Source organism: Lampetra fluviatilis, chromosome 10, assembly GCF_964198595.1.
Source record: "Lampetra fluviatilis chromosome 10, kcLamFluv1.1, whole genome shotgun sequence".
In the NCBI taxonomy this organism is placed as follows: domain Eukaryota; kingdom Metazoa; phylum Chordata; class Hyperoartia; order Petromyzontiformes; family Petromyzontidae; genus Lampetra; species Lampetra fluviatilis.
In genome coordinates this window covers 786,595-812,716 of record NC_136284.1, presented here as the reverse complement: position 1 = coordinate 812,716, position 26,122 = coordinate 786,595, and the positions used below count along the sequence as shown (strand labels likewise).

General features: G+C 51.2%; 1 protein-coding gene across 7 annotated transcripts in view; it reads left to right on the top strand.

Moving 5' to 3' along the window:
- LOC144934390 (triple functional domain protein-like) overlaps positions 1–26,122 on the top strand; it is a 100,185-nt gene that overhangs the window by 21,371 nt on the left and 52,692 nt on the right. For 4 of the 7 annotated variants that reach the window (XM_078860091.1, XM_078860090.1, XM_078860087.1 and 1 more), the window contains exons 6-24: positions 7,617–7,946; positions 9,030–9,152; positions 9,729–9,920; positions 10,438–10,569; positions 11,705–11,935; positions 12,642–12,764; positions 13,306–13,497; positions 14,154–14,329; positions 16,856–17,018; positions 17,485–17,680; positions 18,085–18,251; positions 18,956–19,075; positions 21,291–21,509; positions 22,017–22,166; positions 22,537–22,651; positions 22,862–22,977; positions 23,905–24,027; positions 24,207–24,389; positions 24,971–25,158. In XM_078860091.1, the coding sequence (XP_078716217.1) occupies positions 7,617–7,946; positions 9,030–9,152; positions 9,729–9,920; positions 10,438–10,569; positions 11,705–11,935; positions 12,642–12,764; positions 13,306–13,497; positions 14,154–14,329; positions 16,856–17,018; positions 17,485–17,680; positions 18,085–18,251; positions 18,956–19,075; positions 21,291–21,509; positions 22,017–22,166; positions 22,537–22,651; positions 22,862–22,977; positions 23,905–24,027; positions 24,207–24,389; positions 24,971–25,158 (3,239 nt within the window). The remainder of the gene's footprint in view (positions 1–7,616; positions 7,947–9,029; positions 9,153–9,728; positions 9,921–10,437; positions 10,570–11,704; positions 11,936–12,641; positions 12,765–13,305; positions 13,498–14,153; positions 14,330–16,855; positions 17,019–17,484; positions 17,681–18,084; positions 18,252–18,955; positions 19,076–21,290; positions 21,510–22,016; positions 22,167–22,536; positions 22,652–22,861; positions 22,978–23,904; positions 24,028–24,206; positions 24,390–24,970; positions 25,159–26,122) is intronic. The other 3 variants (XM_078860093.1, XM_078860088.1, XM_078860089.1) reach the window with 2 other exon arrangements.

Below are 26,122 nucleotides of genomic sequence, written 5' to 3'. Positions count from 1 at the left end.
TACAATATACTGCCATAGATAAACCCAACATTAAATTATATACTGTATTGCAATAAACCACATTTCAACATAACACTATGTAGTATTCTACCTACCCTAATGTGTATTAAAATGGTTTATTACGTCCTTCCAATGATTGCTAAGCCAGAATCCATCTTCTCGATTAAAATTGTCTCTGTGTTTGTATATGTGGATCGCCTCATGAACGAATCTCTCATGATAGCCAGGTGGCTTGCAGAGAACCTCTGTCTTGGAGAAGTCAATGTCATGTGAGCCCACTGAGTTGTAACAGTGATCTGCCACGGCTGAGGTGTTTGTCCTACCGTGTTTCAGGTTAGCTTTATGTTCACGGATGCGGTCCGAGACATGTCGTTTGGTTTGTCCAATGTAACTGCTACCACAGAGGCAACTTAGTTTGTAGACACCAGGGTGCTGTATGTCTGGAACCACATCTTTTACAGACGGTACCAGATCACGGATTTTATGTACTGTGTTGAATCGGACCTGGATCTTGTGTTTAATCAGGATTTTGGAGATCTTTTTTGTGACCCCAGCAATGTAAGGTAAGGTGATGGTCTTGAAAGGCTCCTCAACAGGATCCTTCTTGATGGTTGGAGAGATGGCTTTGCGGATTGTGTAGTCGGAGTAACCATTAGCCTTAAGAGCTTGGCGTATGTGTTTGAGTTCACTGGAAATGTGTTCATGGTCGGATATGCATTGGGCTCTATGATATAGAGTCTTGATGAGGGAATTCTTCTGGGATGGATGGTGGTGGGAATCCGGTTTTAGATAAGCGTCCGTATGGGTGAATTTCCTGTAGACAGAGTGGCTCATTGAACCATCAGGTCTCCTTTTGATTAGGACATCCAAAAAGGGTAGCTTGCCATCTTTTTCGACTTCCATGGTGAATCTGATGGCTGGGTGTATGGAATTGATGTGGTCAAGAAATTGGTCTAGAGCAGGCCGGCCATGTGGCCAGATGACAAAAGTGTCGTCTACGTACCTCTTCCATAAGGTCGGGCGTAGAGTGGCAGTCTGGATGGCGTCCGTCTCAAATTTCTCCATGAAGATGTTAGCTACAACCGGAGATAGGGGGGAGCCCATTGGGGTGCCTTCAATTTGCTTGTAGAAAGTTTTATTCCAGGTGAAGTATGTATTGGTTAAGCAGTGTCTCACCAGGGGGGGTACCCCAGCATTCAGTCCCTGATGAACCAAGTCTTCAATGATTGCGATGGTGTCAGGTACAGGAACCTTGGTGAATAAGGAAACCACATCAAAACTGACAAGCAGGTCGTCTGGGGACAGGGCAATCCCCTTGATTGTCGATACCAGGTCAGTAGAGTTTAGTACCGCAGAGGTGGTTTTTCCAGTGAAAGGCCGTAGGATTTCAGACAAAAAACGAGCCAATTTATAGGTGGGGGAGTTGATAGTAGAGACAATGGGACGAAGAGGTGTATCTTCTTTATGTATCTTTGGTAAGCCGTATAATCTTGGTGGCCTGGCTGCAGAAGGTTTCAACGAGAACTGTTTGGTCTGATCAAATAAAGCGGTTGAATCAGAAATGATATTGTTGGTTTTAGTGACAAGGCTGTTGGTGGGGTCTCTTTTTATTTTTGTATAGCTACCATCGTTGAGTAGTTCTTGAATTTTGTTGTTGTATTCTATTTTGTCCATGATGACAGTGGCATTGCCTTTGTCGGCTGAGAGGATGACAATGTCATCCCTCTTTTTTAATTGAGCTAATTCAAAACGCTCATCTTTGCTGATGTTGCTAGCTGGCATCTTGGCGTTTTTGAGGGTTGCAGAGATTTCGGATCTAGCTACGTCTGCAGCGATGTGACTCAAGCCCTTGAGAGCTACATCTACTCGAGCAATTATATCATTAACTGGTATGTGTCTAGGTGTGACTGCAAAGTTTAGTCCTTTAGCTAAAACGGATTTCAAACCTTCAGAAATAGGCTTGTTACTGCGATTAATTACGACTTTGTTAACATCTAGCTTTTCAATGTGTGGGTCCGGTTTCTTGTTTGAGAGGCGGTTGAATTTGGAAATCAAGTTGTCCTTACATTTAGTCGACATAGCGGCAGCTGAAGAGGCAGTCATTTTTTCTACATGTTCCCAATCCGATGTGGACATTGTTGCACTCAAAGATAAGTGTGATTTGTAGAGTGTCTTGTCTAACTGATCTAGTTCGGTGCGCGTAAGTCTGATTTTCTCTGAGATAAGAGCTAAGCTAGTTCTAGACAGAATTCGTTTCGCATTAGAAGAAGTTACAGCAGCAGATGTTAGTGTAAATGCGTTTGGTATTACCTTAGAGTCGCGGCATCTCTTCAGAAAGGTGAGAGACTCGATTAGCTGAGCCTTCTTATCACGGAGCTTGTTGAAGGATCTCAAAGTTATGTGGAAACCCTCCCCGTAGAGGCGGTTAAATTTCGATTTAAAGCTTTCGTGACTGCAGGGATTCATCTTCTTGGTTTTTTCGGTAAAGTCACGTAGAAGGGAAGTAATAAAATAATAAAAATAAAACATAATAAAATGAAACAATTCTCACGACGTTTCGGCGACAACGCAAGCAGCCGTCCTCAGGTGAAGAATGAGACACTTCAAGCTAGGAACTTACATATAAGCTGGGTTGGGGGTGGTAGAAGAGCGCCTTAACAAAAAGAATGTGCATATCAAGATGAGTTTAGCATATACATGGGAAATGCGCAGGGGGCGGGGGGGCTTCAAAGTCATACCATGCCCACGCACTATGCAGGATCAAGAGCACCAAGGGGGGTGCAGGGATTAGCATTAACAAAGGAAAGGAATGCCAATGATATGTAGCTGCAGTAACTAAACAACACCGTAGAAAACTAAGGTATAAACTACATACAAAGACTAAAATATAAACTGCATAGCACCATCAGTATACTTACTATACTCTACAATAAGCTGAGTTACTAACGGCAAGTAATACATTACAATACTACGTTGTAAAAGTTATATAATATGCTTCCATCTAAACTTTATTCTCTTACATCAACCGAGCATATACCGGACTATATACTGCCATAGATAAACCCAACATTAAATTATATACTGTATTGCAATAAACCACATTTCAACATAACACTATGTATTATTCTACCTACCCTAATGTGTATCAAAATGGTTTATTACGTCCTTCCAATGATTGCTAAGCCAGAATCCATCTTCTCGATTAAAATTGTCTCTGTGTTTGTATATGTGGATCGCCTCATGAACGAATCTCTCATGATAGCCAGGTGGCTTGCAGAGAACCTCTGTCTTGGAGAAGTCAATGTCATGTGAGCCCACTGAGTTGTAACAGTGATCTGCCACGGCTGAGGTGTTTGTCCTACCGTGTTTCAGGTCAGCTTTATGTTCACGGATGCGGTCCGAGACATGTCGTTTGGTTTGTCCAATGTAACTGCTACCACAGAGGCAACTTAGTTTGTAGACACCAGGGTGCTGTATGTCTGGACCCACATCTTTTACAGACGGTACCAGATCACGGATTTTATGTATTGTGTTGAATCGGACCTGGATCTTGTGTTTAATCAGGATTTTGGAGATCTTTTTTGTGACCCCAGCAATGTAAGGTAAGGTGATGGTCTTGAAAGGCTCCTCAACAGGATCCTTCTTGATATGCACATTCTTTTTGTTAAGGCGCTCTTCTACCACCCCCAACCCAGCTTATATGTAAGTTCCTAGCTTGAAGTGTCTCATTCTTCACCTGAGGACGGCTGCTTGCGTTGTGGCCGAAACGTCGTGAGTATTGTTTCATTTTATGTTTTATTTTTATTATTTTATTACTTCCCTTCTACGTGACTTTACCGAATAAACCAAGAAGATGAATCCCTGCAGTCACGAAAGCTTTAAATCGAAATTTAACCGCCTCTACGGGGAGGGTTTCCACATAACTTTGAGATCCTTCAACAAGCTCCGTGATAAGAAGGCTCAGCTAATCGAGTCTCTCACCTTTCTGAAGAGATGCCGCGACTCTAAGGTAATACCAAACACATTTACACTAACATCTGCTGCTGTAACTTCTTCTAATGCGAAACGAATTCTGTCTAGAACTAGCTTAGCTCTTATCTCAGAGAAAATCAGACTTACGCGCACCGAACTAGATCAGTTAGACAAGACACTCTACAAATCACACTTATCTTTGAGTGCAACAATGTCCACATCGGATTGGGAACATGTAGAAAAATGACTGCCTCTTCAGCTGCCGCTATGTCGACTAAATGTAAGGACAACTTGATTTCCAAATTCAACCGCCTCTCAAACAAGAAACCGGACCCACACATTGAAAAGCTAGATGTTAACAAAGTCGTAATTAATCGCAGTAACAAGCCTATTTCTGAAGGTTTGAAATCCGTTTTAGCTAAAGGACTAAGCTTTGCAGTCACACCTAGACACATACCAGTTAATGATATAATTGCTCGAGTAGATGTAGCTCTCAAGGGCTTGAGTCACATCGCTGCAGACGTAGCTAGATCCGAAATCTCTGCAACCCTCAAAAACGCCAAGATGCCAGCTAGCAACATCAGCAAAGATGAGCGTTTTGAATTAGCTCAATTAAAAAAGAGGGATGACATTGTCATCCTCTCAGCCGACAAAGGCAATGCCACTGTCATCATGGACAAAATAGAATACAACAACAAAATTCAAGAACTACTCAACGATGGTAGCTATACAAAAATAAAAAGAGACCCCACCAACAGCCTTGTCACTAAAACCAACAATATCATTTCTGATTCAACCGCTTTATTTGATCAGACCAAACAGTTCTCGTTGAAACCTTCTGCAGCCAGGCCACCAAGATTATACGGCTTACCAAAGATACATAAAGAAGATACACCTCTTCGTCCCATTGTCTCTACTATCAACTCCCCCACCTATAAATTGGCTCGTTTTTTGTCTGAAATCCTACGGCCTTTCACTGGAAAAACCACCTCTGCGGTACTAAACTCTACTGACCTGGTATCGACAATCAAGGGGATTGCCCTGTCCCCAGACGACCTGCTTGTCAGTTTTGATGTGGTTTCCTTATTCACCAAGGTTCCTGTACCTGACACCATCGCAATCATTGAAGACTTGGTTCATCAGGGACTGAATGCTGGGGTACCCCCCCTGGTGAGACACTGCTTAACCAATACATACTTCACCTGGAATGAAACTTTTTACAAGCAAATTGAAGGCACCCCAATGGGCTCCCCCCTATCTCCGGTTGTAGCTAACATCTTCATGGAGAAATTTGAGACGGACGCCATCCAGACTGCCACTCTACGCCCGACCTTATGGAAGAGGTACGTAGACGACACTTTTGTCATCTGGCCACATGGCCGGCCTGCTCTAGACCAATTTCTTGACCACATCAATTCCATACACCCAGCCATCAGATTCACCATGGAAGTCGAAAAAGATGGCAAGCTACCCTTTTTGGATGTCCTAATCAAAAGGAGACCTGATGGTTCAATGAGCCACTCTGTCTACAGGAAATCCACCCATACGGACGCTTATCTAAAACCGGATTCCCACCACCATCCATCCCAGAAGAATTCCCTCATCAAGACTCTATATCATAGAGCCCAATGCATATCCGACCATGAACACATTTCCAGTGAACTCAAACACATACGCCAAGCTCTTAAGGCTAATGGTTACTCCGACTACACAATCCGCAAAGCCATCTCTCCAACCATCAAGAAGGATCCTGTTGAGGAGCCTTTCAAGACCATCACCTTACCTTACATTGCTGGGGTCACAAAAAAGATCTCCAAAATCCTGATTAAACACAAGATCCAGGTCCGATTCAACACAGTACATAAAATCCGTGATCTGGTACCGTCTGTAAAAGATGTGGTTCCAGACATACAGCACCCTGGTGTCTACAAACTAAGTTGCCTCTGTGGTAGCAGTTACATTGGACAAACCAAACGACATGTCTCGGACCGCATCCGTGAACATAAAGCTGACCTGAAACACGGTAGGACAAACACCTCAGCCGTGGCAGATCACTGTTACAACTCAGTGGGCTCACATGACATTGACTTCTCCAAGACAGAGGTTCTCTGCAAGCCACCTGGCTATCATGAGAGATTCGTTCATGAGGCGATCCACATATACAAACACAGAGACAATTTTAATCGAGAAGATGGATTCTGGCTTAGCAATCATTGGAAGGACGTAATAAACCATTTTGATACACATTAGGGTAGGTAGAATAATACATAGTGTTATGTTGAAATGTGGTTTATTGCAATACAGTATATAATTTAATGTTGGGTTTATCTATGGCAGTATATAGTCCGGTATATGCTCGGTTGATGTAAGAGAATAAAGTTTAGATGGAAGCATATTATATAACTTTTACGACGTAGTATTGTAATGTATTACTTGCCGTTAGTAACTCAGCTTATTGTAGAGTATAGTAAGTATACTGATGGTGCTATGCAGTTTATATTTTAGTCTTTGTATGTAGTTTATACCTTAGTTTTCTACGGTGTTGTTTAGTTACTGCAGCTACATATCATTGGCATTCCTTTCCTTTGTTAATGCTAATCCCTGCACCCCCCTTGGTGCTCTTGATCCTGCATAGTGCGTGGGCATGGTATGACTTTGAAGCCCCCCCGCCCCCTGCGCATTTCCCATGTATATGCTAAACTCATCTTGATATGCACATTCTTTTTGTTAAGGCGCTCTTCTACCACCCCCAACCCAGCTTATATGTAAGTTCCTAGCTTGAAGTGTCTCATTCTTCACCTGAGGACGGCTGCTTGCGTTGTCGCCGAAACGTCGTGAGAATTGTTTCATTTTATTATGTTTTATTTTTATTATTTTATTACTTCCCTTCTACGTGACTTTACCGAAAAAACCAAGAAGATGAATCCCTGCAGTCACGAAAGCTTTAAATCGAAAAAGCATGTTAGCTGGTAAAGGGGCTGTTACCCCTTTGTGTTAGCGTGTTGATGTTAATAAACGTGTTGCCTCCAAGAGTCTCCGTTTGAGGCCACTGCACATGCATTGTCTCATCAGCAGTCAGGCTGACTAAAACCGATACTGCTGAAGGCCATGTGGCTGATGTGATGTGTAAAAAATGCTTTTATTTTTATACGTGGAGCGACAGATATGGGAAGAAGGCGTATTGTCTGCTTCGTTATTTTTTTAGTTACATCCTTTAAGCGACACTCAGGATTTTGTGGTTATGTACAAGAAAGTAAGCGGGACGCTGCCTTGGTATTGCCATGGTGGAACGGTGAACACACTGTACTGGCAATCCAGAGATCACCGAATATATTCGATCTCCTGGCGCGGTATTTGAAAAAATTGCCAAGTTTTTTAACCCCCCCCCTCCCCGCATTGACTTTGTCCATCGATCGGCAGGCTGCGTGTGGTCGGGGAAAGTGTGCGTACTCCCACCTCTTCCGAGACGTCCATTCAGCGTAGAAGGGGGTAGACCAACGTCTTCTGCGTGAGCGGGTCTCACTCGAGTTCTATCTAGTGGAGGCCATTCCGCCGGCAGTAGCGCGAGAGATTCACTGCCGGGCCGCACCTTTACCTTCTCTACGCGATAGTAAGGACTGCCGTGCCACCGTGCCGCATCGCAGGAGATGCTGGCACGCAAGGACTCCCCCGGGGAGCTCGAGCGGGCGCGGCAGCTGGCGAGCGAGCACGCCAGGCTCAAGCGCACGGTGCTGGCGGCGCCTGTCGAGGCCCTGGAGCAGGAGACGCGGCGGCTGGTGGCCCGCGTGCGCTCGGGCGACGCGCAGGCCTTCCCCCGCTGCAACCCCGACCTGCAGGCACTCGGCCCGTGGCTCGCCGGGCTCACGGAGCGCCTGCACACCACCCGCCAGCACCTGCACCAGGTGTGGCACGTGCGCAAGCTCAAGCTGGACCAGTGCTTCCAGCTGCGCCTCTTCGAGCAGGATGCCGACAAGGTGAGGCCGTCGGTGCCCCTAGGGGTAGGGGGGTGGGTATGGCTCGGGGCTCAGGGCGGCTGGAGGCTGCTGCCTGCTGACCCAGCTGTGAAAGTTGTTAGGCAGTGGGAAGAACATGGACCAGTGGTAGTGTGTTTACAGATTTTTGCGGACGTTCTAATCCGGCAGGCGGCCTTTGTTAATACTGCGGGTGTATTAACCGTAAAGTACGCATCATCTGCTTCCCAGTGGATGTTAAACATCCCGTGGTGTTGTTCGAAAAGGGGGAGGCCATCGCATGCTAGTGTCATTTAGCGTGTCAATTGACAAAAATACCTAGAAATTACTCAATTAGGATTGCACAGCAATCATCCGCTCCTCCTGGCAGACTAATGCCTACTCGCAGAACGGTGATGAGTCACCTTGTGCCACACAGGGACAGCTGCCTCTGGGTGTGCCCTTCAAAAATTTGTGATGGAAATCACTTTGAGTTGCTAATGCATTTATGAAAGTGCAATATAAGTATTGTAAACCATATCCTGATCTCTTGAGTTCTCTTGAATTTTCTCAACTGGTTAAACAAAATAAACGTGAACATTTAAACGGGAAAAGGCTGCGTGACCGTAACTCACCTCATTTACAGAATGCCTGCATGTCTCTCTCCCTGTGGTCACGAGCATTATTCTCAGTGTCCTCCGGTTTTTCCCTCCACATTTAGAAACATGCGTTTCGAGAATTTGGATTCTATAAATCTCGGCATAATAAGCCATTTCGTTAAATTAATTATCAATTGTGGCCAGGTCGCTTCTAAAAAAAGAGCTATATAGCTTATTGGGCCTAACCTGGTAAAAAAAAATAGTTTAATAGTTTTAGATTTTAGTATGGAGCCCAGGAAATTGATGATTGATGGGTGTAGTCGTGATTTCCCACTCAACACAGTGGTCCGCATGAGGGTTGCCATTTTCCACTCCCGTTGGTCGGTATATCGGTGTGTGTGTTTCAACAGTTGGAGTGCGCTGGAACTCGTAGCCAGCTACTGAAAGGTTTCACTTTCTTTTGGCTCCCTCCCTGCCCAATATGTGACCTCATCTGCCACCGCCACAGATGTTTGACTGGATCGAGCACAACAAGGAGCTGTTCCTCAAGAGCTGCACAGAGATGGGCTCGGGCCACCAGCACGCATCCGAGCTGCACACACAGCACTCCCACTTCGCCATGAACTCCATGGTAACCTCTCTCCCCTCTGACTCACGGCTCCTCCAGAATCGTGACATCCTGGATGCCCGCACGGCAGCTGCGGCGCCGCACGATGCTGCTATACAAAGCCCAAATTATTTCAAAGTTGGATCCTGCTGCAGTATCTGGGGTGGAGCACCCAATCCCCACCTCGTTGATTTGGTTACTTAACGCGTTAGGCCTTTGGGCCCAGTGTTCAGTAATTAGGGGGGGAAAATCAAATAGAAAATAACAGCTGTAGCCCTTCTCTCGCCTGGGGGAGCAGGTTCACACGTACCTGGAAATTAATTTTCATTTAATTCCTATTTGTGTTTTTGTACTTTTTCTTATCTCCCGCAAAGTGGCAGTTTTGCCCTGATTTACATTCGCTTCGTCGTTGTACTTTATTTTTACGTACTTGCTTTTGACGTTTCGGTGACCCAGTTCAGTCACTCTCGCAAACTAGACTCACCGCGATCTCGCAATTTCTCACCCGGTCAAACAAAACAAACGCGCAAGGGCGAACGTGCTTGGACGCGCGTGCGTGTTCGAGGGGACATGTGTTGATGCGCATGCGTGCTCCAGCAGAACGCATACGTGAACATCAACCGCATCGTTTCGGTGGCGGGGCGCCTCGCGGAGGGCGGCCACTACGCGGCCCAGCAGCTGCGGCAGACGGCCGAGCGGCTCCAGCGCGAGTGGAAGGGCTTCACGGCCGCCATCGACGAGCGCAGCCTCCTGCTGTCCATGTCCGTGCGCTTCCACCTGCGCGGCGACCAGGTGCATGCGTGGGCTTGGGCGGGTCGCCGCGGTCGGGGGTCGGTACGGGCTGAGCGATCGTTCTCGTGGTCGTCGTCGGGGTCATCGATACAGCGTGGGTGGGGTTAGACACATGCGTTTAGAATATTTGGTTGCTATACATTAAGCCACCTTGTTGACCTATCATTTGTGGCCGGGTTGCTTCGGAAAGAGAGTTAAATAGGTCAGTGGGCCTTGGGATCGTTTTTGGGGTATGGCGGCAGCATGGTTAGGAGTAAAGCTTAGCTGGTAGGTTCTGTAATATGGAAATTGTTTAGTGATGCAGCGATTGGCATGGAGCATGAGCACAATACAAATGTAACACAATCATCAATAACACCGCCTTAAATTAGGCAACGTACGGTCATGGCCTAAAGCGTCGCCTGTTATTAATGTTTTTCTTGAAGGCGGTTCTGTACTCTGTGCATTGATTGGATAGTGTTGATGTGGCTGCTTTAAAGGGCTGCGACTCACATGGCTGCTTTGCGTGCGTGTGCAGTTCCAGGCGAACGTGGACGGCTGGTGCAAGGCGTGCGGCGAGGGAGCTCTCCCCAGCGACATCCACTCGCTAGAAGCTGCAATCTTGCGCCACCAGGGCCTCTCCGATGAGATCGGCCAGGCCTACGCGGAGGTACGGCCAAGGGCCTGTTAGTCGACGGCCTAGGAAACAGGTGACCGTTCTCAGACTCGATTGGCGGTTCCGAAAGTCAGGACCCGGTAACCGATTCCAGTTGAATGTTACTAATGGGGAGCGCGGTTCGTCAGTTAAAAGGTAACGGTGCAACCCTGCAATTGCTTGTTGCAGCTGGCGGAAGGGCCTCCACTAGAGGGAGCTCCGTAGGGTATTTGGTCTACTCTTCCACGCTTTGAAGAGGTAATCGTACCCACAATTTACCCCACCACACGCGACTTGCCGATAATAGACTAACCGTGGAGTTTTGAGAAACTTGCACCATTGTTTCAACTGCCACGCCTGGGGATGGAATCGACCCGGTGACCTCTGGATTACAAGTCCAGTGTGCTGACCACCCTGGCAGCTCACTTCGTTTCTCAGTTAAAACGGTAAACACATTACATTTATTGCTTGAGAGATTTCTATACGTGCGGCAAACCGGTAGTAACCGGTTTGTTAAAGAGTGTTTACTCATGCGTTTACGGATGATGTCAAAAAAACTATTTAAACATCTCCAGTGCGGACGTCACTCACACCCACGCGCCGCAACGAGGACGACGCAGGCCGTGTGTGCACGGTCACGCACGGACAGCAGCGCACAGATGCCCGAGCCGAGCGGCCACCTGGGCAAACGTTCATGGGTTTGGGCACAACCGCAGAGGTGTTGAGACCTTGGATCCTGTGTATACAGGTGTGGGTGTGGTGAGCGGCGGCGCAGTGGTTAGCACACCGTGCTACGAAACCAGAGACCAAGGTTAGATTTAATTCCTGCTCACGGCAATATCGGTGACAAATATTTGAAGCTCTCCTGGGTCTCGGGCATAGTGGCCACCCACTTTGCGTTTGTAGTTATTTGTCCAGGTGTGTTCTCGTGCGTCGTAATGTAGAGGTTTGCACACTGCGCTATGAGCCGAGCGACCTGAGTTAAATTCCTGCTTATGGCCAACACCAGTGACGTTTATCTGAATCAGTCCTGAGCCTGCCCTAGGTCGACTCATCCTCATAAGCAGTGTCAGCCTTCACATGTGCTTGCTAATAGCACTTGCCAGGAGAGTCTGTTCAGGCTATAGGGGAAATCCTTGTATTTGTGCAGGTGAGCAGGGAGGGTAAATCTCTGCTGGAGAAGCTGCAGCGACCCTTGAGTCCCGGCAGCGCCGAGTCGCTCACGGCCTCTGCAAACTACTCGGGCGCCGTGCAGCTCATCCTCGACTGCGTGCACGAGGCGCTGCACAAGCACCGGCAGCTTGAAGCCCTCTGCACGCTACGCAAGCTGCGCCTGCACCAGCGGCTGCAGCTTCTCGTCTTCAAGCAGGACGTCAGACAGGTGCCGACCATGCGTGATGATGCCCGTGCATGGCCCCGGGGCAAACCAAAGGCGAGGCCGTGAGCTCGCGGTGGCTTGTGAGCTTGGCATTGGAGATGGCACAGAAGGGAAAGGCAAGGTGGAGGTGGGAGTTGATCACGCCTTCACAGCTGCATGGGCCTCTGGGGGAATATACGCAGCGGCTGAATTTCTGAATCATCTCGTCGTACCTATTCACACCTTATTACATCTCATTAGAGCCCTGTTGCTCCTTGATACAATGCGCTAGATTTCCAGAGTCTGCGCAGTTTGGAAGGGTGCCCAGCGGACTCCTGGTGGTAAATGCCACGACTGATAATGTTAGGTGTGGCAAGGTGCATTGTGGTGCAGTATTGTGTGTGTGTGTGCGTGCTGCGTGCGCTATGGAGCAGTAGTGCAGTTGTGAGGGGACTGCGCTACGAACCCGGGAACCCGAGTTCAATTCCCACTCGTGACAAATATTTTGCACTTGGTCCTTGTCCTCATCTGCGTCGACTCAGCATTTAAATGAATAACTGGTATGGTGTGAAAATATAAACACTGGGGAGACAAAGGCGGCCGGGTATGGTTGTTGTCACCCACACCCTTGTGTGCCGTCCCGGCCTTTATAAGTGCTCACGAACAACACTTGCCCTAAGAGTCTGTTAAAGGCTATATGGGGGATCATCTGTCTCTGCGTACGTCGTAGGTGCTGGAGTGGATTGACACGCACGGGGAGACGTTCCTCAGCAAGCACACCGGGGTGGGCAAGTCGCTGCACCGGGCTCGCGCGCTGCAGAAACGCCACGCCGACTTCGAGCAGGTTGCACAGGTCCGTGGACCACGCGCAGGGCGCGTACGAATGATGCTTAGATGGACTCTGTTTATAGCCAGGTCACAGACCAGCGAGACAAAGCTCTCCTTTACAAGGGACACTGGAGTGAGTGTATGGTACAACTCTATTTGTTCACGGCCGTTGAAACAATGGTGCAAGATTATTAAATCCCTTGCCCGATCAACAGGTCCCGTGCGGTGGGGTAAAGTGTGAGTGCTCCCACCTCTTCCAAGATGCCTTGCCAGTGTGGAAGAGTAGGCAAAAGCACCCTCTAGAGGGGCTCTTCATAAGTTCATCTCGTGGAGGCCCTTGCGGCAGCAGTGGCATGAGCAATTCATTTCAGAGCTGCACCTGTACCTGGAGAACGAGCTGCCTATTTGAAAGCTCGGCAACGATGAAGTCCAGAGCGTCTGCAAAGCAAGGCAATTCCTAAATGGCCCAAAGCAGACTCCCTCCATCACTTAACATAGCAGGAGGAGACACAATGCTGATGGTCTGGGTCTTGCCTGCAACCTCATTACCCCGTGACCCTGCGCAGAACACATACGTGAACGCGGAGAAGCTGCTGGAGGCGGCGGAGGCACTGGCACAGAGCGGGGAGTGCGACCCCGAGGAGGTCTACTGCGCGGCGCACGCCCTGGAGGAGCGTGTGCAGGACTTTGTGCGCCGCGTGGGCCAGCGCAAGCTGCTGCTCGACATGTCCGTGTCCTTCCACAACCGCGTCAGCGAGGTGCGGCACAGGGACACCGCCGCGGCGCCATGCGTTGAGAAAAGCGCATAGCGCGACCTTCGCTTGTGCGCGACTCAGCCTCCAACGAGGACTGGTGCAGTGTGTAAAATCATCTACTGGGGAGACAAAGGTGGTCGGGAGGGTTTCTGGCCACCCACCCCCTCGTGTACCGAGCCGGTTTGCATAGGTGCTCGCTAACGGCACTTGCTCCAACAGTCTGTTAAGGCTATACGAGGAATCTTTGTCTTTGTACCCACGCACGCATGAAAGTGCACCTAGTATGGCATAAGCGCCGTGGTAACGTTGCCGCCACTTAGCGGCAAATTGCGGTTGTTGTTGCACGTGGGGAGCGGTAGTGCAGCGGTTAAAGCACTGCACTACGAACCCCGCAGTCCGAGTTGGATTCCCTCTCATGTCCATCGTCAGTGATGGATATCTGAACTGGTCCTGGGCCTCCTCTATGTCGACTCAGCCTTGAATGTGTGCCTGTGGCGTTGTGTGTAAACATCAGCGTTGGGGAGACGAGGAGGCCTAGCTTGGTGCTGGCCACCCACTCTCTCGTGCGCCGTTCCAACCTTCACAGGTGCTCACTATCAGTGCTTGCCCCAACAACCTGTTCAGGCTACACGGGGGGGTTCCTTGTTCTTTGCGTGCAGCTGTGGGGCTGGCTGGAGGAGGTGCAGCACGACGACGCCCTGGAGGAGGCTGGCGAGAGCGGCGACGCGGAGGCCGTGCAGGAATTGCTCTCTGATTGGCGGCGGCGGCAGCACAGCACCCTGGAGGCGATCGCCAGCGTGGCACGCGAAGGGGACGATCTCATACAGCAGCTGCGGTCTGTGCTCAATTACTCACACACACACATCATGATACACACACACATCATGATACACACATGATACACACACACACGATACACGCACACATCATGACACACACACGTCATAATACATACACACACATAAAAATTCACACACAAAACAAAGACGCCCCATATAGCCTTTAACAGACTGTTGGGGCAAGTGCTGTTAGCGAGCACCTATGGAGGCTGGCACGGCACACGAGGGGGCGGGTGGCCAGCACCACGCCCGGTGGCTTTTCTCTCCCTAGTGGCGATGTTTACACATCACACCAGGTACTCATTTGAGGCCGAGTCGACCTCGGGGAGGCCCAGGACCGATTCAGATAATCGTCACTGGTGTTGGCGATGAGCGGGAATAAATCTCGGGTAGCCAGATTCGTAGCATAGCATGCTAACCGCTATACTACTGCTCCCCACACGCCCACTTGTACACACACACGCCGCACGTGTGCACACAAACACGCGGAGCCGCACGCGTTCACTTACGCTGCGTTGGAGCCCCGCAATTCCATTACGTAACCATCTAACACTCGGTACAAGGAACGCATTAAATTCCACTCTGATTAAATCAATGTTGCCTGTAGTTTATAGAGGACCTTTGTATGGCCTGTCTGGTGCAGTCAGTGGAGCGGTATTTCTTCGCGTTAACACTGCCGCACCGCCGGAGGATGCCCTGCGGGAATCCGGGCCGTGTCATCTCTAATCGGAACGACGCGTAACGCCGCTCGCACTGGGGCAGGGTTTGAGCTGCGTGTTTATGGCTCCGCTCGATCTCGTCCCGTAGCCAGGGGCACCGCGGGCACGCTCCGTAGCATGGAATGCACTTCCTGTGTCACGGTGCCATTCGGTAATTTTGTTTTATTTGTATGTATGTTGAAATTCTTTTGCACCGTGGCCAACGGTGCTCATTGGAGGTGAAGGACAACAAACTAGACACAAAAAGCAGTTAGAAACAAATGAGTTTTCAATTTAGATTGAAAAGTACATCGGTGTAGTGGCTTCCTAATATCGGAAGGAAGAGCATTCCAGACCATCTCTGTTGAAACAGAGGAAGCCTTAGATTGTGAAACCGGCTTGACTCATCACAGACAATAAACCAGGATAAATAGATTGTTGGTAAGGCTAGCAGCCCCATAGGTGAGGTTAGACTAGGTCAGAGGCCTAATAAATTAGGTTAAAGGCCTTATAAGTTGGTCAACATGCCTCGTGAAGCAAAATAATGGCTATATCATATTTGCTCTTTATCATTGGAATCTGCAGGATCTTGGTTTTCACACGCAGACTGTGCTCATTGAACTCATCCCAAAGGACACGGTCTTTGTCACAGGACAGCATCCCCCGGCCGCCGGCTGCTTTGCTGGCCATACCGATGCACGTGTCGTGGTTCCTATTAAAACAAAAAAGATTTCCTGTATAGCCCGACCGCCTTTGTCTCCCCAGTGGCGATATTTAGACAACGCACCATGGTACAAGTGTAAAGACAGTGCGGAGCGATAGCGGGACAGTATGGTTCCCCGGGACCATGGTTATTAATGGACGTGCTAGTGATGATTGACGGGACGAGCGATGATAGGGTCACATGAGGGGGAGCACAGGATCCAATGGTGGGAAAGTGTAATTAGGGCAGTGATTGACAGAGCAGGTGCGGCGAGGAGAATTCGGGAATAAGGGCGTGGCCGGACCGGGCGAGACTAAGAACCAGCGCGAGCCGGAACTGTGTGCTGTCGTCGCCTTGGATCGGGTCGTCTCCATCGTCTGCGAGTTGTCTTGAGACTAGAAGCTTTGTTGTCTCTGAGTAGAGTTGTCTCACTACAGTGTACGGAGTCACTCATGGTTACTTATTGAGTTGTCAGTGGACTTTGTTCATAATAAATATACGGAGCACAGGACGGTGTCTCTGAGAGCTACATTACACAAGTATCCCTCGATTTACGGAAGGGATGCATTCTTCACAAAACACACAATTAAATTTCCTAAATCGGAATGGATTTTTCCATTAATTTAATACTAAATACAATGGATGTTTTTCTGACAGTTATTCATACTCTACTGCTAACCTAATAATATGCACACAATACGGAAAAAATTACATAAATATTGAACACTCAATTATAAGAAACTCAACATGTTGCCACCGTGGCCCTCACCAGGACAAGCGGATTGAGAAAAGAACAAATGAACGGATTATCGCCAAGAGATCTGCTGCATTTTGGAATGATTGGAGAGGTGATGTGTCGTGGACGGATGACGCAGCTTCCCGGGTAGCTCTTATTTGATCTTGTGGCGTGTGCCGAGAGACATTTCATTAACGCGCAAATTTTATTTTATTAGCCGACAAGTATCCGGTTCAGATAACCGCCGTCTTTCCCATGAACGGGAAGTGAACACGGGTCGCCGAGTTTATAGGGCAGCGTGCTAACCACTACACCGCCACTCCCCACTGAGGATCCCATGTGCACCGATTGACCTGCGTGCGTCTTTGTGCGCTCGTGCGTGTAGGACGGGTGGAGGAGCGCCCCACGCCAGCTCGCTCGCGCACCTGCAGGCCGTGCGGCGGCAGCTGGAGGAGGCCACGGCCTCCATGGAGGACTTCTTTGACGAGCGCGGTGTCCGGCTCCAGCTGCTGTTGCGCTTCCGCTCGTTTGAGCGTGAGGCCACTGAGGTTTGTGTGTGAGTGTGTATGTGTGTGTGTATATGTTGGGGAGCAGTTAGTGTGTTGCGCTATGAAACTGGCGATCCGAGTTCGATTCCCGCTCACGGCCACCAACACCAGTGACGATTTTTTTTACTTCCTGGGCCTCCCCTAGGTCGACTCAGCCTTAAATGAGCACCTGGTGCGATATGTAAACATTGCCACTGGAGAGACAAATGCAGCCGGGCATAATGCTGGCCACCCACCTTCGTCGTGTGCCGTGCCGGCTTTCATAGATGCGCGCTAACAGCATTTGCCCCAACACTCCATTGGAGGAAGTGCCGTTAAGTGCTGTTCAGGCTATAACGGGGGATCTTCGTCTTCGCTTAATTTTGATACTTGGTCTTTATGTTGTTGCTTGGAGTCTTGCCTGGTGAAAGGAAATTAACCTGAAACTCGCGCACCGTGCGGTTCCCACGCCCTGGCGGCCACGCAGGTCATGTCCTCGCTGTCCGTGTGGCACGAGGAGATCGAGCGCCGCGCCACCGAGTTTTCCACCGAGGACCCCACGGAGGCCGAGCGCCGGCTGCGCTTCCACTCGGACAAGTCACTGGGCCTCAACAACCTGGCGCTGGACCTGCTGGCGCAGGGGCAAGGGCTCATGCAGTGCATGCTGGAGGAGCAGGCCGCAGGTCAGCCGCGTCGGCGCTTCATTGTCTCTGCTACGGTCTCTGCTGCAGCGTTCGTCCTTCGATCGTTTGAAACCGAGTAAAGTTTTTTCCAGTTGGAGGTGTTATTCGGGAAAAATGGTCATGCTGGGTGGAACATGCTTGCCAGGGTGGTGACAACCACACAGACATTAGAGCGATCTCCACAGCAAGTCCAGCAACCAAAAGGCAGCGATGACCTCGGAGCAAATGGGGGGAGACTGTTAGGGCAGATCTTGGAGGTCGCAGCAGCGGCAGAATCTGTGTGTGCCTGTAACTGAGTGTGTGTGTGTGTGTATGTCGACTCAGCCTTAAACGAGTACCTGGTGCGGTGTGTGAACATCACCACTGATGTATGCGCATACGTGCGCGTGTATGGTTGTCACCAGGCCTGGAGGTGGTCTGCGAAGGGGACGTGGATATGTGTGTGCGAGTTCAAGAGCTGCTCCAGTGCGTGCAGGAGCGCAGGCTGCAGCTGGAGGGGAGTGCAGACCTGCACCGCCAGCGCCTCGAGCAGTGCCTGCAGCTGTGCCAGCTCCAGGATGAGGTCAAGCAGGTGCTGGCTCTCACCCGACCTCGCACACGCATGCACGCCGCCCCGCACAGCAACAACAACGATAGCCGCCTTTCAGCACGCAGTTGCGGTGACGTCACCACAGTGCTTGTGCCAGGCTAGGTGCATGTTGAGGCCATCACGTGAAGTGTGGATGGTTCGCTGGCAGTGGGTCACAGGACAGACCCAGGTGCTATGGGTTGCCGGGATCAGAGAGCAAATGCAGGTTAGTGACATCAAGTCAGTGGGCTTGGACAGGACATTGTGTCCAAGAGGATGTTTACCGAGGAGCTTGAGCAAAGAGATAATTTCATGCGCAGGCATTGGATGGGTTGTCGCATCATGGGACCATGAGAGGTGAGGGCGGCCTGGGAAGACCTTCATCCAGCAGTGGATTGATCATGGCTGCTGCTGATGACGGTAATGACTGAGTTGACTGGCTGGGAAAGAGAGGCTACCATTTTCCTGTCTCGAGCTGGACCGGTAATGCCTGCATCTCTGTGGGATGAAGGAGGCCCAGCGGATGGGTTCCGGCTGCAGTTGCCACGAAGGGTGGACAGTCTTCCCACCAACGCGGACGCACACATCTGCCCGTGCCTGCGCCCCCTCGACCCAGCGTCCAACCTCCCTCCTCGGTGCTCGTCGGCCCCATGCTGGTCGCGCCGTGCCCTGTCCGCTACCCCCTCTCACACTACGTCTCCCCCCAGGTGTTGAGCTGGATCCGTAATGGGGAGTCGATGCTCAACGCTTCGCTGCTCTCGGCCTGCTCGCTGGAGGAGGCCGAATCGCTGCAGAGGGAGCACGAGCACTTCCAGGTCGCTATCGAGGTACGCTCGCACGAACACATATAGTCAAGAGTCAAGTCAAATTCCACATTCCTATGGCGTGGGTGGGCTATTCATAGGACAACCACTGTTGACTTCGCCGCAAAATGGTGCTCATGTTTGTGACCCCGGAGGGTTGATGGGCTGAGTCAACCCCTCAACCAGGAGTTGAACTTGTAACCTGATCACGAGCCACTCGCTCTACCGCTGAGCCACCTGGTCCCATACAGTACACACGCACACGTATACACGCACGTGCTCACAAATTCACATACGTGTGCACAAAACACAGACCCCCAATTATTTTATAGCTTTATTGACTGTTGGCCACGAGATGTTCACGAATACCTATGAAGGTTGGCCCGCCACATTAACGGTGGTGTGGACAGGACCACGCCAACCCAGCTTTGTTTTCCCAATGGTGATGTTTACACATCACGCCAGGTACTCATATATATACAAATACATGCACAACATAGAAAAAACATCCCCTGTATAGCCTGAACACACTGTTGGGGCAAGTTCTGCTAGCGAGCACCTCGATACACACAGATCACACACATGCACACACAGGTGGTGTAAGGGCTCTTCACCCATGCACAGTTTGCGCGTCCCTTCCCTTCAACTACAAGGTGCGGTTACCTTTGACCTCTCCGCTGACCCTGTGGGCCAGGTTACTGTTGCTCTTGCCACTGCTGCTGCTGCAGTGTTACTGTGCTTGCTGCGCCACTCTCTACTCTGTGCCGTCTGTGCTCCTGCTTTGGCTGCTTCTGGTGCAGGGGGTGTTACTGGGAGCGGTGGTGTCGCGGTGAGCGCGTTGCGCTATGAACCCGACAACCCCACTTCGATTCCCGCTCACGGCCAACACCGGTGACGATGATCTGAATCGGTCCTGGGCCTCCCCTAGGTCCACTGAGCCTCAAATGAGTACCTGGTGCAGTGTGTAAGCATCGCTACTGGGAATACAAAGGTGGTCAGGTGTGGTGCTGGCCATCCACCGCCTCGTGTATCGTTCCAGCATTCATAGCCACTCGCTTACAGCACTTGCCCCAACAGTCTGTTAAAGGCTATATGGGAGATCTTTGTCCTTGTTGCTGGGGGTGTCTGGGAGCCTGGCCTCTCAAGCCTGGGTAGTGCCCCTGCTCAGCTCTAATTCAGTCTCTCAGCATTTATCCAGACAAGCCCAAGGGGAATGGCTAGGCTTCTGAGAGTTGCATTTTTCACTTTACACGTTCTAGAAATTATTGCTTTGTTTTTAGTTTAAAATGACCTGAATGCACTCGTGATGATGACAGTCTCACCGACACCGCTCTGTGCAGCCCCCCCGTACTTTCAGGTGGCTGACAGGGCCCTGGGCCGGGCAGGAGAACAGTCCCCCAGACCGTCGCGCAGGCTCTTGTCCTGACCTGCCGTGACCATGCCGGCCGTGTGGTCGTGCTCCAGAGGCATGAGCCATTGTCACTTTGAGGAGTTGCGGCCGAGGCTGCCCCTCGTAGGAGCCGTCGGAGCGCTCCCTGAAGCGCGATGTTCCCTCGGCTCTGCGGCGCAAGGCACAGCTGCCCCCGACCTTCATCCAAACCTGAATTGCTTCGGTTCTTGGCCGCGTTCGTATCGTGCAGTTGCCCCGGGTTTTCCTACGCCGATAACCAGCAAATGTGCGGTGAACAATGCCGCCCGGACGCGCCGCTGCCGGCGACTCGTCTGCGGAGCCACCAGTCTAATGAGCCGGCATGGCCACGAAGCTGGGAGCGTAAAAACTCTCGCGATGCCCCATCGAGCCAGGCGGCCGGCCGGCCTCGCGGTGACCTGCGCGTGTCCCGCGCCGGGCCTGTACTGCACGGGGGACCTTGCCCTCGAACAGCTCTCCTAATGGAGCCGTGTGTCCTGCCCCCGTGTCCCCTCCTCACTACCACCTCATCCTCCTCGTTTCCTGCCTGCTCCTCATGCCCATATCCTCCTTCTTGCACCGGCCGTTGCTCGGGGGCCTTGTTTTACTTTTATTGTTTGGCGCTTGGTTTTGAAATGCACTTCCACACCCGTGCACGAACACATCCCCACCGCCCCTTCCCTCCGTCGCCTCCGTCGCTCTGCCGTTTTGGTTTTGCCTGTGAACATCAACCCTCACCTTCACCACCACCGTCGCCGCCACCACAATCCCGACCTCCCTGCACATCCCACCTGCCCCCCCTTCCCCACCCGCACGTGGCCCATCACCCAGTCGCTGTTTCCCGATCGCTCCCTGCAGCAGACGCACCAGAGCGCGCTGCGCGTGCAGCAGCGGGCCGCCGCCCTGCTCGGCTCGGGCCACTACGCCACGGACGCCGTGCGCTCGTGCGCGGAGATGGTCGCCCAGCACTGGCAGCGGCTGCTGCTGAGGGTGGAGGACCGCCTCAAGCTCGTCACGGCCTCGGTCGCTTTCTACAAGACCTCGCAGCAGGTGAGCGTGCACGCTCACACCGTCCCGCTTGAACACGATTCACCGCAATCACTCCCTCGATCACCACTCTTCTATCAATTTTAGATTTGAAGCTTTCGTGACTGCAAGAATTCATACTCTTAGGTTTTTTCGGTAAATAATAAAAATAATAGAAATAAGAATTATTTTATTTCTATTATTATTTTTATTATTTATTTTTTACCTACCTGACTTTACTGAAAAAACCTAAGAGTATTCTTCTATCACTTCTACTACCACGGTTACTCTGCCTGTGAACTTGACTCATCTATTCCTCCCTCCATGTTGAGGATTCGGTTCTACCACACTGACCGTTTCGTCCCGTCCACACTGTGTTCAACCACCACACTGCAGGTCACTAGACTGGTCTTGTTAAAACAACAAAACGAGCAATGCAAGGAGGTGGCCCGGCTGTAAAGGCTGTGCACAGCCCAACGTTGAGCGTCAGCTCGGCCCTGCGTAGGTCAACCGCGGTGTTTGTCTCGCCAGGTGTGCTCCGTGCTGGACAGCCTGGAGCAGGAGTACAAGCGCGAGGAGGACTGGTGCGGGGGCTCGGACAAACTGGGCCCTGGCGCCGAGAACGATCACGTGGAGCCCATCATTCACAAGCACCTGGAGCAGAAGGAGGCCTTCCTCAAGGTAGCAGAGGTTTGGGTGGAGGCTGTTATTGTGGAGGCTGTGTTTGTGAAAGCTGCTATGATGTGGGGATTGTAACGGTGGAGTCCGAGAGGATGACAGTTGTGATGGTGCAGTCGATGGCTGTTGGGGGTTGTGATGGTGGAGTCGATGGCTGTTGGGGGTTGTGATGGTGGAGTCAATGGCTGTTGGGGGTTGTGATGGTGGAGTCGATGGCTGTTGGGGGTTGTGATGGTGGAGTCGATGGTTGATGGGGGTTGTGATGGTGGAGTCGAGAGGGGGTGGGGGTTGTGATGGTGGAGTCGAGGGGGGGTGGGGGTTGTGATGGTGGAGTCGAAGGGGTTGTGGGTAACAATCCCTCTGGCCCTTGCAGGCCTGCACGCTCGCGCGGCGCAACGCCGAGGTCTTCCTCAAGTGCATCCACAGGAACAGCGTGACGCAGCCCGGCTTCCTCAGCCCCGCCCGCGGCCCTGAGCAGCAGGTCAAAGGTCAGCACTCTGTACGGGTTGCCTCTGAACCCCGCCGCGTGAACCCCGCCGCGTGAACCCGGTGTTTTGTATTTGTTGCCACGAGGTGGCGCCATCGGCGTTCTTTGCGCTCATCCCAAATTTCCCCCGCACCTTTTGCGTGTCGCAGCACGTGCGCCCTGCCCTCAAAGATGTGCGTGCCACGCGTGGGGGTTTGTGGGCCGTGTTTAGTGATCCTGGGGGAGCTGCTGCAGAGAGAGAACCGCGTCCTGCATCACTGGACGGTCCGAAAGCGCCGCCTGGAGCAGTGTCAGCAGTACGTGCTGTTCGAGCGCAGCGCCAAGCAGGTGCGACCATGCGCGCACGCAGAGCTGGAGACGCACACAGACGTTACACGCCGCTAGGTGGCAGTACAACAACACATTCTAAATGTCCATCTTTTGAGTGTTTTTTCTTTGTGTGTGGGTTTGCTCCGGGTTCTCTAGTTTCCTCCTGCACGAAGCCAAACGCTTATTCATGGCATTGGCCAAACATCTCAACACAGGAACCTCCTGAAGAAGTGCTGAGACTCCCTGAGGCTCTTCTGGATAAATAGAAGGAAACACACGGACACTGGCATTGCACATAGACGGCCAGCCAACAGCACACAAGAGAGTAGAGCGTATCGCCCGGTCCCTGTGCGTGTGTCTGTGCGTGTGTGCTTGGGGAGACAAAGGCGGCCGGGCGCGATTCTGTCCACACCAACCTCTCGTGCATCCTGATGGCGAACAGCACTGTTCAGGGCCATACGGGAGATCTTTGTATTTGTGTTTGTATCTGGGTCGATTTATTGCCATGGCTTACACCAGTGGCAAGTGATATGTGAACTGGTGTGTAATCTAGTGGGGTGTACTGTGGTGTTAAGAGAGCTGTGTACTGTAGAGTGTGGTGGAGCGTAGTGGTTATTATATTATTTCTTGTGAGGAGCTGTAGTGTAGCGGTGAGCGTGCTCCGCCACGAACATGGCGACCCGAGTTCGATTCCCGCTCACGGCCAACAACAGAGCTGGTCGTGGACCTCCCCTAGGTCGACTCAACCTCAAATGAGTACCTAATGCAGTGTGTAAACATCGCCATGAAAGAGACGGCCGAGCGTGGTATTGACCACCCACCCCCTTGTGTGCTGTGCCGACCTTTTTAGGTGCTCGCTAACAGTACTTGCCCCAACAGTCTGTGAAGGTTATACGGGGGATATTTGCCTTCATATGGGTGTGCGTGTGTGTGTGAACCCCGCAGGTGCTGAGCTGGATCCACGACACGGGGGAGTTCTACCTCTCCACGCACTCGTGCACTGGGCAGACGCCCGACGAGAGCCGTGCCCTGCTGCAGGAGCACGACAGCTTCTCGTCCTCAGCCAAGGCACGCACACACACGCACGCCCACTGGCACACGTGCGCACACTAGCACACGTACAATAGCACACGTGCACTACCACATACACCCGCGCACGCACTCACGCACATCGGCGTGCGCGTGCTCACATTCGTGGGCATATGCACCGGGCGTGCGTGTAAAACTGCTGCTGCTGCTCGGTGCAGGAGGTGCGTGAGAAGGTGGTGCTGCTGGTGCGGCTAGCAGAGTCTTTCCTGGCCAAGGGGCACGCTCACGCCGTCGACTTCCGCCAGTGGGTCACGGCCGTCGACAAACGCTACCGCGACTTCTCCTGCCGCGCCCACAAGCACCGGGCCGCCTTGGAGGCTGCACTGGGCCTCCCGCCACAGGTGCGGCCTCGTCCGTGTGATCCGCAGCGTCGGCGGAATACACCACGCTTGCCGTTGCTGCTGGGGATGGCTCGGATGCGTCGTCGCTGGCAATGGCCTAATTTGCATAGCTAAATAAATAGGCAGAAAAGATGCCCCCTGTCCCACATCTGTTCCTCCGCATTTTGAAATTAAAGTATTTTTTGTGAAGTATCAGCCATGCTGACTTCCTATATTCCACAACAATGCTCATGATAATTTAATATTGTGTATTATATAGTTTTATATTTAAATATGACCCATACATTACAGAGAAGATCCTTGCCTAACAAACATCTTGAAATTCTCCGGTATTGGTTCGAGCAAGCCTGACTGCTCATGAGATACTGTCAACGCTAATGATTATTCTATGTCATCTACGATGATAACTGTCGACGGAGCGATGGTCGGTCGTAACCCAAACCTGCCCGAGCCATCGTCTAGGCGACTAATCACAAACCAAACAACTTGTGAACCTGATACCGATTTCTGCCCTAACCGTTAATCTTAGTCATGTCCGTTTGTTTCTGTCCGTGTGGCCCTCGGGAACTCGCCGCGTATAGAACGATCACGACCTGCAGCTTGACACAGTCCCATTGGGGTTGGCCGAGTCGGGGGGTAAGCCTGAACCGGCCAATCAGAGCCTGCGGCCAGAGAGCAGCCCAGCATGCCTCAAGGGGCCAGAGGTCAAGCTGCGAGACGCCAGTCACGAGCTCAACGAGGAGAAGAGGAAATCGGCGAGACGGAAAGAGTTGAGTCCCTCGCCACCTCCGCACAATGCTGCAGGGACCCAGGGTGCTCGGCGTTTAACTGAACAGCCGCCTCTTGGGCCGCGAATGATGCGCAGAGCCCTGGTGGGTGGATGTTGAGTGCGAGTGCAGGCAGGGATGAGCACAGGCCCGAAACGTCAAGCGGCCAGCAACATACTGCATCGTTAAAGTTGTAATAGATACACATTTATTTTTACATTTTCTTCAATTGAGCAAGGTTATAAATAGGTACTGAGAAAGGAGACGGTGGGAGGCAATTCCAAAATGAAAGAATACAAAGGAAACCGAAAGGGAAGTGGTGTAATCTGCATTGTGGTGGGGATGAGTGGATGAGTGTGTAAATGAGTGAGTTGTTGTGACCTGCATTGTGGTGGATGAGTGGATGAGTGTGTAAATGAGTGGGTTGTTGTAACCTGCATTGTGGTGGATGAGTGGATGAGTGTGTAAATGAGTGGGTTGTTGTAACCTGCATTGTGGCGGATGAGTGGATGAGTGTGTAAATGAGTGGGTTGTTGTGACCTGCATTGTGGTGGATGAGTGGATGAGTGTGTAAATGAGTGGGTTGTTGTGACCTGCATTGTGGTGGATGAGTGGATGAGTGTGTAAATGAGTGGGTTGTTGTGACCTGCATTGTGGTGGATGAGTGGATGAGTGTGTAAATGAGTGGGTTGTTGTAACCTGCATTGTGGCGGATGAGTGGATGAGTGTGTAAATGAGTGGGTTGTTGTAACCTGCATTGTGGTGGATGATTGGATGAGTGTGTAAATGAGTGGGTTGTTGTGACCTGCATTGTGGCGGATGAGTGGATGAGTGTGTAAATGAGTGGGTTGTTGTAACCTGCATTGTGGCGGATGAGTGGATGAGTGTGTAAATGAGTGGGTTGTTGTGACCTGCAGTGTGGTGGATGAGTGCATGAGTGTGTAAATGAGTGGGTTGTTGTGACCT